Source organism: Pocillopora damicornis, chromosome 4, assembly GCF_964200805.1.
Source record: "Pocillopora damicornis chromosome 4, jaPocDami1.2, whole genome shotgun sequence".
NCBI classification, from domain to species: Eukaryota; Metazoa; Cnidaria; class Anthozoa; order Scleractinia; family Pocilloporidae; genus Pocillopora; species Pocillopora damicornis.
Window position 1 is genome coordinate 10148720 of NC_142673.1, and position 12661 is coordinate 10161380.

General features: G+C 41.1%; 1 protein-coding gene and 1 pseudogene across 1 annotated transcript; both read left to right on the forward strand.

Annotated features, from left to right (window-relative positions):
• The first annotated feature begins 3431 nt into the window (after positions 1 to 3431).
• On the forward strand, positions 3432 to 5380 carry LOC149046763 (uncharacterized; annotated as a pseudogene).
• Positions 5381 to 7958: 2578 nt separating this feature from the next.
• On the forward strand, positions 7959 to 12580 carry LOC149046764 (UDP-glucuronosyltransferase 2B33-like). The gene is made up of 5 exons (XM_089202822.1): positions 7959 to 8208; positions 9505 to 10114; positions 10629 to 10838; positions 11607 to 11895; positions 11992 to 12580. Exons 1-5 carry the CDS (start codon positions 8065 to 8067, stop codon positions 12269 to 12271), a joined length of 1533 nt encoding a protein of 510 aa, XP_089058948.1. The 5' UTR covers positions 7959 to 8064; the 3' UTR covers positions 12272 to 12580.
• The last annotated feature ends 81 nt before the right edge of the window (positions 12581 to 12661 follow it).

The following is a 12661-nucleotide window of genomic DNA, read 5'->3' on the forward strand; positions in this document are numbered from 1 at the left end:
CTGCTCTACATGGAAGAATACTGTGAATGCGGCCACTGGAGGAACCGGAATACTATTTAGCCCACAAGCCTACAATGCTCTTACCAGTGCTGAAATGATAACATCTAGAATTATGATAGCTACCTTCAATGGAAATCCTCAGACCACTATTATCTCCTGCTACAGCCCCACCAACATAAGCGATGAAACAGAAGTCAAAAAGTTTTACCAGGAATTGATATCAGTTACCAAACAAGTTTCCAAACACAATTTATCACATAAACTGCGGTGTTATACAGAGATTTCCGGCCCTGGGAAAAGTCGTAACAACACACGTGAAAAGATATCGTATTTTTTCCACGTGTGTTGATATAGCCAATCAGCTGCTGACACGTCACTCGCCTTTGGCGCCCTTCGGTCAGGTTGATGAATTAACGGCAAAGTCTTCACGATTCTCAATACAAGTTGTTTGTCGGAGGGTTCTCGAATTATGGCGGCTAAAGCACTAAAAAATCCGTATCGCTGACATACAGTGAGGTTCAAACTTTCCTAGAAGGGAAAGAAAACCAGTATACTAAAAGAAAAACCGAAAGTTACTTATTCAGTGGCTTTGGTGTTAGCATTTCTCTCGGCTGAGAATGAAAATCGACAATTGGAAGATTTGCCACCGGTCGATTTTGGCCGTTTACCTGAAAGACTTCTTCCATCGGTAAGGATAGAGTTAGCCGGCGCCAACGCACTCTACGATTGTTATTCGGGGATTGTCGATTCATTCATTTTCATTCATTAACGAGATCGGCTTTTCTTCTCAGTAAGAGCTCTTGTGTTTATATGATAAACAAAATAACACATGGTTGCTTGTAGATATGGAATTTCTCTTCTCGTGTTCAACTCGACATCCCACTCGTTAACTGCGCTCACTCGTGAGCTATCGATTTAAAAACTCGAAGAGAAATTCCATATCTACGCGCACCCATGTATTATTCTCTATATATATTAGTCAAGGAGCCAGACCCAGCAAAAAATGGTTTCGTTCAACCCACCCGACAGAAAAGGTTTGACAGCTGATTCTGATAGACCAATACCTGCTCTTTAAGATATGATACTATGTAGTCCCGAATTGTGGTACCCCTGACGAGATAAATGGGGCTTTATACCATGACATAGCACTCAGCATAGAGACGAGGCTCAAACAGAAATTGACCTCAAATTTCATCTTCCGCTAAAGTGCCCCAAACCTTTCTGGAAAAGTGATGAGCATGCACCTGCCTACAATATGAGTGTTCACATGGTACAACAGCATGTCACGTGATTATCACATGTCTATTTTTTCGTCAAAAAGCAGCCTCTTTTGTCGATCCTGACATATTTCAAATCCTGCTAAGACTAGGGTAAAGGACTTATTCAGGCTTTTCATCATATGAGGCTACAAAGAAGTCGTGTACTTTCGAATTACATTTAAAAAAAAACATTTGGAAGCGTAAAACTCCAGAAAATCGACAATGTTAGTGCTGGTCTCTCTTCCGTCACTGTTTACATGGAAACGAGGCTGGAATAAAAGCACTCTCAAAACGGGTCAAATCTTTGAAAAAGTGGTATGAAAAAGATGTAAAAAAGTAATATCACAAGAATATAATTTTAATGAACATTTTTCTTATATATATTCAGATTTTATGAATATCAGTAGACTGCAGTGTTATTTCAAAGTTCTTTGAAATATTTAATATTTTTTTTTAACAAAACGTTCTATAAAGGCTATATACCGCCTTAAATATCCGTGAGCTCTGTCTGGTGTGGTTTAAAGTAGTGAGCTTTAGTGGTTATGGTTGCTTTAGGAACAATGAACGCCTTGTCTTCTCTGAAAGATAAGGAATGGTTCAAGCCATGGCAAATTAGTATCCAGGCCTTATTTTCAGACCGCCATTTTGGATCCTCAGAATCAGATTTGTAAACGGAGTTTTGTATCCGACTGTGGATGTAAACGGCCATCAAAGAGTTCAAGATAGATAAGGTTTGATATCTTAACTGTATTACGGCGACTTGTTTGCTCTCGTTTTTTCTCAAAATTCATGCGCTGAGACTCTAGAACATCGCTATTGCACCTGCTAGTAATATTATCATTTGTATTTCCTTTCCTGCTCGATCATATTCCTTCCTTTAAAAAACATGTTTTAGCAATGTGTTGAGGTTATCAGCAGGATTTTTAGACAGAGCTCTTTTTTATTTTAAAACTCTGCCAGATACGTAATTCTGATGTATTTTTTGTAAAAGCCGATTTAAAAGTGAAAACGCCTGGAAATGAATTATCTGCACAGGTAATAAGTCTCACAAATACTGTAGACGACATGGAGGAAAAGGATGGTTGGCAGCTTTTTCCCATGCCAGCAAAGAGAGAAAAGAAAACTTCTTTCGATAAGCGCATTTTTTGCCAGCGTAGCAGTGACTTCCTTCGCTCTGGAAAACTGTCTTCAATACAGGAAGTCATATCTGCTCTTGAAGTTCGGCAAGATGAAATCTCGCATCGTTTGTCAGCTGACGATCTCCGTAATGTAGCCGGGAAAGATATTTTGTGGCATTCATCGTGTTACGAAACTTATACCAGCAAACAGAATTTACGGTATTATGGAGTACAATCCTCAAGTGATGTTCAAGCAGAATCTATAGAGTGACGCATGGTGTTTGATTGGTCAAAGTGTCTTTTCTGCAAAAATGCAACAAGAAAAAAGGACCGACAACTAATAAACATCGCCACCTTTAAAGCATGCAACAGTATAAAGGAATCTGCAGAGGCAAGAGGAGACCATGAACTGTTATCCATACTTCGGTCGGTTAGCTATGATTTTATTGCAGCGGAGGGAAAATACCACAAAGCGGGTCATGCCTGCTATATCAGCAAGGTTAATATCAAGCGGAAACAGAACGTCGCTACATCCACAAGAGAGGAGAGCACTTTTGATCAAGCCTTCAATCAGTTACTGAAGGTCATAACCCTCGAAATTGAGGAAGGAAAAGCCTACGACATGAATGTTTTGCTGGCAATGTTCAAAAAGGAGCTGGAAAAGATAGGAATTGATGCAGGTAGCTACACAAAGCAGAAGCTGAAAGCACGATTGATGGCTCATTTTAAGGAACGTCTTGTTTTCCATCAGTCACCTCAACAATCCAGACCGGAAATTGTTTTCAGCAGCTCCATCTCCTTAATTGATATCATAAATGCAGCAAGCACTTGTCCATTACGTGACGAAACAAACTCTATCAGCATAGATAAGCCAAAGTCAGAAACTTTCAGTTTCCTAGACATCTACACTATAGCTTCCATTATCAGGCGGGAGATGCTGAGATGTGAGGGCATTAACATCAACCCACTTGACATCCGAGACTTACACTTGGATACTGCAAAATCTCTTCTTCCCAAGAGCCTTTATTGGCTTATCAGGTGGATTGGAGAACAGTACAGCGACGACTCACCTTCTAGTGCAAGGAGTACAACCGATGAGCGGAAGATTGTAATGGCTGTGCAGGATCTTATTTATTGTGCATCACATGCCAGAGTAAAGCTGCCCAAGCACATAGGTCTCGCTATGACCGTCAAGCACTTAACTAGTTCCAAACAACTGATAACACTTTTAAACAGAATGGGTTACTGTTCTTCCTATGAAGAGATCGAACAAGTGGAGACCAGCTTGGCAAATGAAAGCTTAGCGAGAGCACATGCCAGTGGTGTTGTGATCCCTACTAACATAAGACCTGGTGCATTCATTCAGTTAACGGCTGATAACAACGATATTAATGAAGAAACCATGGACGGCAAGAACACAACGCATGCAACAACACTTACTATATATCAGCCAAAGCAGTACGGTCCTCTGCCAGAACGGATTGTGCTTGCTGACCACTCCAAGAAGAAGCGATCACTAGATTCTGCTCAAAATGTAGTTGCCATGGAGGAAGTTAGTTTCGGAGGCAGACGTCCTATTTTAACTAATTTTGTTGGGAACGATGTTATTACCTGGTTTCAGTGCGACCAACAGTTTCTATCTGTCCGCATGGATGACCTTTGCTGGATGTTACTTCGTCTTTCTGATCCTCTCATGGCATCTAATCAACAGTCTCCAGAGGAACAGACTATACCTGGTTGGAGTGGGTTCAATGCCATCACACACCCCACCATTCCTGTGAAGACCAACATCGGCTATCACCCAATGATCCATGCAGAGTCTAGCAACTTTAGCACTCTTTACACCCTGCTGAAACTGGCCCAAAAGATATGCGACACAATGGGACAGCACGATTCTGTAATTACCTTTGATCTTGCCCTCTACGCAAAAGCTAAGCAGCTACAAATGAAATACCCAGAGGAGTTTAAAAACACTGTGATCAGAATGGGGGGGTTCCACATTGCCCTTAACTTTCTCTCTCTGCTTGGAAAGAAGTATGCACAGTCAGGCTTGGAAGACTTACTGATTGAGTCAGGGGTTTATGCAGCTGGTACTACCTCCGTTTTGATGCTTGGCAAGTCATGTAACAGAGGTATTCGTGCCCACAAGTTAACCATGGAGGCGCTCTTCAGGTTGCTGTGGAAAGCCTTCCTAGACTGGCTGTCAAGACAAGCAGTTGGTATGGATGACCGAGTCAGACAAAGTGTTGCTGACCAAAGCAGGGAGTGTCGGAATACAGTGAGACAGAATTGCTTCGTTAACGATGCCTGGAAAGCATTTCAAGGCTGCGTAAATCCTCTCATGGCACTGTTTGAGCGGTTCAAATCTGAAGGCAGAGAAAAGTCCAAAGTTTTTAGTTTCTGGGAAGGATACATTAATATGGTGCTGCTGCTTCTGCAGTTCGTTAAAGCTGAACGAACCGGAAACCGGAAACTCCACCTCTCCGCCACAACAGAAATGGTTCCCCATTTTTTCTCTATGGACAGGGTCAACTATTCCAGATGGCTTCCAGTCTATCTCTCTGACATGCACATGTTGCAGTTAACTCACCCCGCAGTTCACCAAGTATTGCTGGAAACCACAGTGTAAGCCGCCCTAACCAACCGTTTGCGCAAGTTTGGCCGGATATGGCCCTGGAACAATCAATTAACCTTGATACCAAGACAAAGGGGGGCATAGTTGGAATGAGTACGAACGAAGCTGCTGTAGATCGATGTCTTAAACATTCACGAGCGAGCAGCCATGACACAAGCACTAAAGGAGATGTGTGGTCTAGAAAACTGCGACCGCATTGGGACACACAAGGAGGCTGAAGCCACAAGAGTGAGCAGAGATGAGAGAGACGTACAGAAGTTGTTTGAAACCTTCAAGAGTGGTCTCCTCAGTGACCCTTTTCAGATTCCAGAAGAAATCTCAGAGGAGGAAATACCCTTAACCTTAAGTAATCTTACCACTGGTGTTGTTCTTCTAGGCGCAGATGGAAGCATTCTTCTCAACGCAGAAGAGTTAGGCAGAAAAAAGCATGGAAACCTTTCTTTCACCGCGAATCCAGAGAAATGAAATCAATTTCTGGGATCCAATCCGGTGGCTGAAGATTAAAACATTCAGTTCTGTGGCAAAGAAAGTTGCAGTGAGCAAACAGAAAGATAAGACTGTAACTGTTAATGCTGATCGTGAGCTTTTTGGTCGCCTTCTGGTTGCTGCGAGGAAGAGGGATATTGATCTCTTTCTTATGAGCTTTGCAGTGTACCAGTCGCACTTGCACATTCTGATGGCAGCCTCAAGAAGACGACAAAAAGCACCCTAATGCATGTCCTTGAAAACAATGTTACGTGTAGATCAAGCCTGCCTTCATCACAGCACCCTACAGCATGTCTAATTGATGCGATGGCTCTCATTCAGATGGTTAAATCAGCAAGGTCTGCGACATTTAGCCAGTTATCGCAGAAATACCAAGACATTGTCACTAGTAAATTCCATCAGAACAGTCACACCAGAGTAGACCTAATTTTCGACTAATATAGGCCTGTCTCAATTAAGGCAGGGGAACGCAGCAAGAGAGGAGAATCAAGCTCGTTTGAAATCAACATCCACAGTGGATCCACGCCAGTACCGAAGCAGTGGTCAAAATATATCTCAAACCCAAAGAACAAACAAAACTTAGCCGCCTTTCTCTGTGAGTCGTTAACAAAGAACTTACCGGCATATTTAGGCCCTCAGCAGAAGGTCGTCCTTGGTGGAGGATTCAAGGATGGATTAAAAGCAGTGTGTCTAACTAGTGGTTCCGCAGTTGTTGAGCCAAATCTACGTTCGGATCATGAAGAGGCGGTAAAAGACTTCTGCTTCATGCCAAACACGCTGCAGCCACTCATCCACGCATTGTGATACAATCACCAGACACTGATAGATGGAGAAAAGGATGCCTGCTGCCAATCCCCAAAAAAGGCAACCTCGCGATCACCAAGAATTATCGCGGAATAACATTGACAGCAATTCCAGCAAAGATTTACAACCTGATGCTCCTTAACAGGATAAGACCCAAAATCGACTCAGTCTTGAGAAAAAACCAAAACGGGTTCCGCACAAACCGATCAACCTCGGGACAAATACTCACCATCAGACGTATCTTGGAAGGCATAAAATCTAAAAACCTTCCAGCTACTCTCCTATTCATCGACTTTTCAAAAGCCTTTGATTCGATCCACCGCGGAAAGATGAAAGAGATCTTATCCGCCTATGGAGTACCCAAGGAAACGGTGGATGCCATCATGATTCTGTATCAGGACATCTGCTCTATGGTTCGCTCCCCTGATGGAGACACAGACTTCTCCGATATCAGTGCTGGAGTCCTCCAAGGTGATACACTAACCCCATACATATTCATTATATGTCTTAACTATATACTGCGTAAAGCTCTGGACAAGAACAATGAACTTGGCTTTACCCTCGCAAAGCGGAAGAGCAAATGCTACCCAGCTATGAAAATAACAAATGCAGACTATGCTGACGACTTAGCAGACTTGGCTGATGTCCTAAAAGATGCAACATTCCTGCTGCACAGCATTGAAAGAACAGCAAAGGAGATAGGGCTAGGAGATAGGGCTAGGAGATATGGAAATCAAACTTTCCTGACGACCTGAAAAGAAACTTCTTTCGAACAGCAGTGGAGACTGTCCTTTTATATGATTCAGTCTCCTGGACCTTAACAACACATCTGGAAAAGAAAATCGACGGAGCATTCACTAGCTAGAATGCTACGCACTGCCTTAAACAGATCGTGGAAGGATCACCCCACAAACGTAGAGCTCTACGGCCACATCCTGCCAATGTGTAAATCAATAAAGGATGAGATTCGCAGGGCATTGTTGGCGCAGTAAAGAAGAACTTGCAGGGGATGTATTACTCTGGAAGCCAACACATGGACATCAGCCGAGAGGACGCCCAAAAAAGACCTACATTGACCAGTTGATGGATGACACAGGATGCAGACTTGAAGAACTGCCAATTGCAATGGAAGACAGAGAAAGGTGGAAGGAGCGTGTCATGGAATACCGAGCAAGCGCGACTTGATGATCATGATAATGACGTGATCTTATGTGATCTCAAAATGTAAAAAAAAAGGAAGAGAAACAGCCTCTCGGTGCAGTCTGACTTCTATTAGTAGACTTCTAGAGCGAGTAAACATATAGACGCAGATATCATCTACGAACCAAATAGAAAGTAATAGAATAGCTGAGCCAGTAAGTCGTTTGGTAATATACAGATTAAAGCAAGATAAATCTGTTTTTAAAGCGGTCAGGGACTTTAGCGGCCCCTAGTCTGCACTTAAAACAGTATTTCATGCGTCACGAATTTTATAGGAAAAAATTCAAACTTCCTTTAAAATTTCTTTTCAATAAAAGTTACAAGTCATGTAGTAATTTGAAGTTTTAACACGCTTCACGTCAAACCCTTCGCGACCTTCATCATTACTTCAGAGCTGTCGAACGTGGAAGAAAGTATCAATGCCAGTCTGCCAATCAAACGAATTTCCGTCGTCGTGAGATAAGTCTTACGCAATCCATCTGCTTGCGTGACCTGACTCAACTTAAAGGCACTGCTCACGAATCTTATATGATCATATTTTGTGTTGAACGTATTGCACAAGATGGCGGCTTTTATAATATCGGTGTTTCTCGCTACTCTTTCCAGCTGTCTGGCTGCAAATATTGTCATGATTCCCATGTTTGGGAGAAGCCATTACATGTTTGTCTCCCGTCTTGGACAGGAACTGGTGGAGAGAGGTCATCAGGTATGCAAATTTGAAATGAGACTTCGAACATTCTAAGTCAGCTTCTTGCACTGAGCAACGTTAAGGCAGCTGAATGATATCTATCGTGTTCAGGCGAGGAGCATATTTCATAAAGAAAAGCAGAACATGATATGAATAAAACGATTTCATGGACTGCTTTCATATCATTTGCTGACACAGTGACCTCCCCACCAACCTCGCTATGTAAAATGATTAACTACAGTCCTTGTGAGCTTTTCGCTCGCACAAATGGGAAAAAGAGGCCCGCATAGAAACATTTCATTTACAAAGCATTATTGGAATGAATTTATTCTTTAACTTTTCAGTTTGTAGCTATCTTCTAGTCTGGGCCACAAGGCTGATTAAGTTTTATATACTTTACTATGGTTTGATTAGACACCAAACGTCCCATCAATAACCTTTACACCTTCTATTTTTTAACTAATCCTAGGCAAATATTGTACCTACCGTGAATTTACTCAGACTAAATAAGTACTGCTGTGACGAACTCTGAGCCGACTAATTTTTCACTAGACTATTGGTAATTTTGGAAATGCAATGCTAATGTAGAGGTATTGTTTATTTTGTAAAGAGATTGTCCAACGCGCTGAAAGAAGGAAGATTCACTCGCTAAGGGAACATGCGCACAAAACATTTGTACGGCCTGCAAGTTGCTATTAAGTTCAGCATCAGATCTTCTGCACTAACCTCAATGATTAAATTTCCTTTCTTTGCTAACTCATTCGGTCAATCATGAAAACAATCATATACTGCTGAGTCAGACGGAAAGAATATCGCCTAGACCCTCTCGATCAATATCCGGAAGGATTACATTTTAACTTCATCTGAGACTTAATTACCTTTTTCCGAAGCACACCATTACGTCCACCGGGGGTTCATTAATTCCCATAACTTCTCAGCCGGGTGTGTTTTGGAGAGAGAAAGACTATTACAAACTTATAAGAGAGGCACAGTAGGAGTGATTGTTTTTGTTCTGAACTCTCGCACTTCTTTGGTTGAAAAAACTTCAATATTTTATAACCAACAAAGGTAGGCTTTCAGATACAGGTATATTTTGAAACAAAACAAACAGCCTACACTAAATCTGGAAACCATCAAATGTATTACGAATTCTACGTCATATCCCTAATGTCCATTGTTCCTTTCTCCTTTGTTTTTATTTCAGCTTTCTGTTTTTTTTAGGGGTGCGGGAGAGAAGGGGGGCTTATTCTTACAGGGAAAGGGGGTTAAGTATTGCCCGATAAGGCCTAAAAATACTTGTAAACGTTTCCACAGGTAAAGATATATGTGGGAGCGACACAAATGTATGCCGTAAATGATTCACTTGTACGAGTCTTCAACGATAACAATTTTGCTCCAGCGTTCCGGTCAGCATCAAAGAGTTCTCAAACCTTCAAATCGCTAAGCCCAAGACAAACATGGCAAAGGCTCCTAATGTTCCATTCTGTTTATTGCGATGACCTTCTCAGCAATACAGATGTCGTGGAAGAGATATCTCACGCTGATATCATTGTTGGTGAATTTATTTACCTCTGCTCGTCTTTGGTCGCGGATAAATTCTCACTTCCACTTGTTCTAATATCAGCTGCCACATTAGATACTCCCACAGCATTCGCCTTCGGCTTACCTGCCCCTCCTTCCTACATACCACAGTATGGAGTTTCTCTTTCAGACAAGCTAACATTTACAGAAAGAGCATGGAGTCTTTTACAATGGATTATTCTGTATGGATCTTACATTTACGATATGTGTCCGCCTTATGAGAAGATCAAGGCAAAGTACGCCATTACACCCAGCAAGAGCATACAAGAAACACTTGGCAGAGTTGACTTGATAATCGGTCAGATGGATTTCTTTATAGAGCATCCAAGGCCTCTTTATCCGAGTAGGTACCAACACTGTTTAAAATGGGCATCTTTGATTTTTTTTAAATTCCTATACTACGGTCACTTTAAATCTCTTGGCTACGTGCTTTTCGAAGAAGGCTGCTGTTACTTGAATATTTCTACTAAATGCTTTTATACCTGCAAATCAAGGTTTCAATGAATTTGAGTAACAAAAAAAATGAAAGTTCACGTCACGGAGTTTTTTCCTTTTAGGTGCTGGCCCTTACTTACTTAAATTCATTTATCAGATGATCAAGGAATGAGCATTTAAGAACTTTAATGCTCCATTTTGAGGCTTGGATAAATTTACATGTTTTACCGTTATTTATTTCCTTGCTTGGATCGCATACTAAGACAGTGTGAACAATTCTAGATTTTCTAGAGTCATGTTACGTGAGCCTACTGGAGAAAATAATCCAGCAAATAGGATGAGATTCTGGGCTTCGAGGGGACAAACAGGATTTATAACCAATCGTGTAAAATGTATATCGTGAGATCTTCATTTCATTCTAGATACACGTGTTGTGGGTCCATTCCTTGCTAGTCCAGCTAAATCTCTTCCAGACGAGATAGATCAGTACTTTCAGAAGGTTGGGGACGAGGGCGTGATCTTGGTGTCGTTTGGTACAGTGGTTGGAGCGCTGAGTGATTCATCACTGAAAATTATGGCTGAAACTTTCTCCAAACTACCACAGAAGATTATATGGAAACTTAAGCCCAATGGTATGTCTGTCTGAAAAAATAAATCATGTATGAGATTTAACAAAGCAATGTCGATAGGAAGGAATTTCTTTGGACTAAACTTCTTGTGGGCAAAATCGTGCACACCGTCAATCAAAACTGAAATTATTCCACCATACTGGGCTATATAAGAGTTTCGTGGAAAACAAGGCGTTACACATGTACCATGTAGGAAGAATCCACAACTTTATATCAATTAAGGTTTTCACTCCCAAGATCTCATTAGTAATTCTCCTTACTGTCTGCCATTCGCTTCTTATGATGTTAGTTCCTGGAATCTGGTATTGAATCAACAAATATTTTCCCCTAAGTAACATTTTTCTTTATTCTCATCACTTGTCTGTTTGATATTATATTTATTTAGTAAGGAGAAATTCTGTCTTGGTCGCCTATGGGAGAAAAAGGGTCAATAGAGAATTTGAATGAAAGAAACATCATATATCTGTAGTGCTGACAGTTCAAAGGGCGATTGACTTCTTGAAGTATTCATTAAAAACAAGACAGACGTACAATGTAAAATAATTATAACAAGAAAATAATCTTCTGCTTATAACTATCGTATTGGTGCTACAACCGTAATTAGCTTCTAATTGAAGTTTCTTCCCACAAACAATACTGACAAAGAACATGACGATCAAACGAAGATAATATGACAGGGTACCTAGTGAAGATGACAGTATTTGCGTGTACATTTTTCGCATAACTCTTAGATAACGTCGCAAGTCATGATCTTCTCTCTCAAATTTGCAGACATTTCAAAAATCACCGTCAGCGACAACATCAAACTGTTGCCATGGCTACCCCAGAATGACATTCTTGGCCACCCTAAGACACGCCTATTTATCGCACACGCAGGAATCAATGGAATGCTAGAATCAACCTACCATGGTGTTCCTATGATATGTTCACCTTTCTTCGGAGATCAACCACACAACGCCCAGGCTGCAAAGCGGGCTGGGTTTGCTGAGGTGGTGGACCTTGAAGCCACATCAACAGAGGAGTTTGTTAATTTGATACAGAAGGTTTTAACAGATCCAAGGTTAGTATCACAGAACTCAAATACTTTTTCATCAGTTCTTGGAAACATTCCTTCAAACTTTTACCGATAGTGACAGTGGCAATCTTATTCCTTTAGCTACCGAGAAAAAGCAAAGCGAATATCAAAATCTGTTCAACTGTTGCCACGTTCACCCGTCAAGGAAGCCGCTGATTGGGTGGAATATACACAGGCTCAAGGTGATTTACAGTACCTAAGACCACGTGGCGTGGATCTGCCGCTTTATAAGCTCTTCCTTCTTGATGTTTTGTCCGTTGTACTCTTGGTTTCAGTTGTTGTTTTATTTGTCATCATTATCATGTTTAGATCTGTAATACGGTGTTTATCAGGGTCCTCAAGGAAAGAGAAGGTTAATTGAAACAAGATCGAGTTAAGAATCGTTCGTTATCCTTACTGGTAAACTACTTCTGAAGTATGGTGACAGTTTGTAGCCTCTTCCGAACTCTTCTCTTGAATAATTGAGACCGAGTTTCTTACTTGAGGTACGTTGATTTTCATCCAACTCTTAATTATCTTTCCACCATTGACAATTACGAGCATATTTAAAGAAGTTTACGAGGTTTCGAAAAGATCTGATTCAACAGTTCAGGACGAATTCTTTGTCATCGCTCACGCCATTTTGATGTAAACTGTGTTGAAATAAGTATTGTCACTGCATTGAGTCAAAGTTAAAAAGCGTTCACTAATTTGTTACATTTTATGGTGAGCCCGCGCTGTCGATTGTCAAAACTTGTGATAACTGTGGATG

What these genes read in the sequence shown, in the direction of transcription:
- LOC149046764 (XM_089202822.1), top strand. Translation starts at nt 8,065, where the DNA reads ATGGCGGCTTTTATAATATCGGTGTTTCTCGCTACTCTTTCCAGCTGT. An exon ending in TGGTGGAGAGAGGTCATCAG is followed by an intron (nt 8,209 to 9,504) that starts GTATGCAAATTT and finishes ACGTTTCCACAG; the next exon opens with GTAAAGATATATGTGGGAGC. An exon ending in ATGGAAACTTAAGCCCAATG is followed by an intron (nt 10,839 to 11,606) that starts GTATGTCTGTCT and finishes TCAAATTTGCAG; the next exon opens with ACATTTCAAAAATCACCGTC.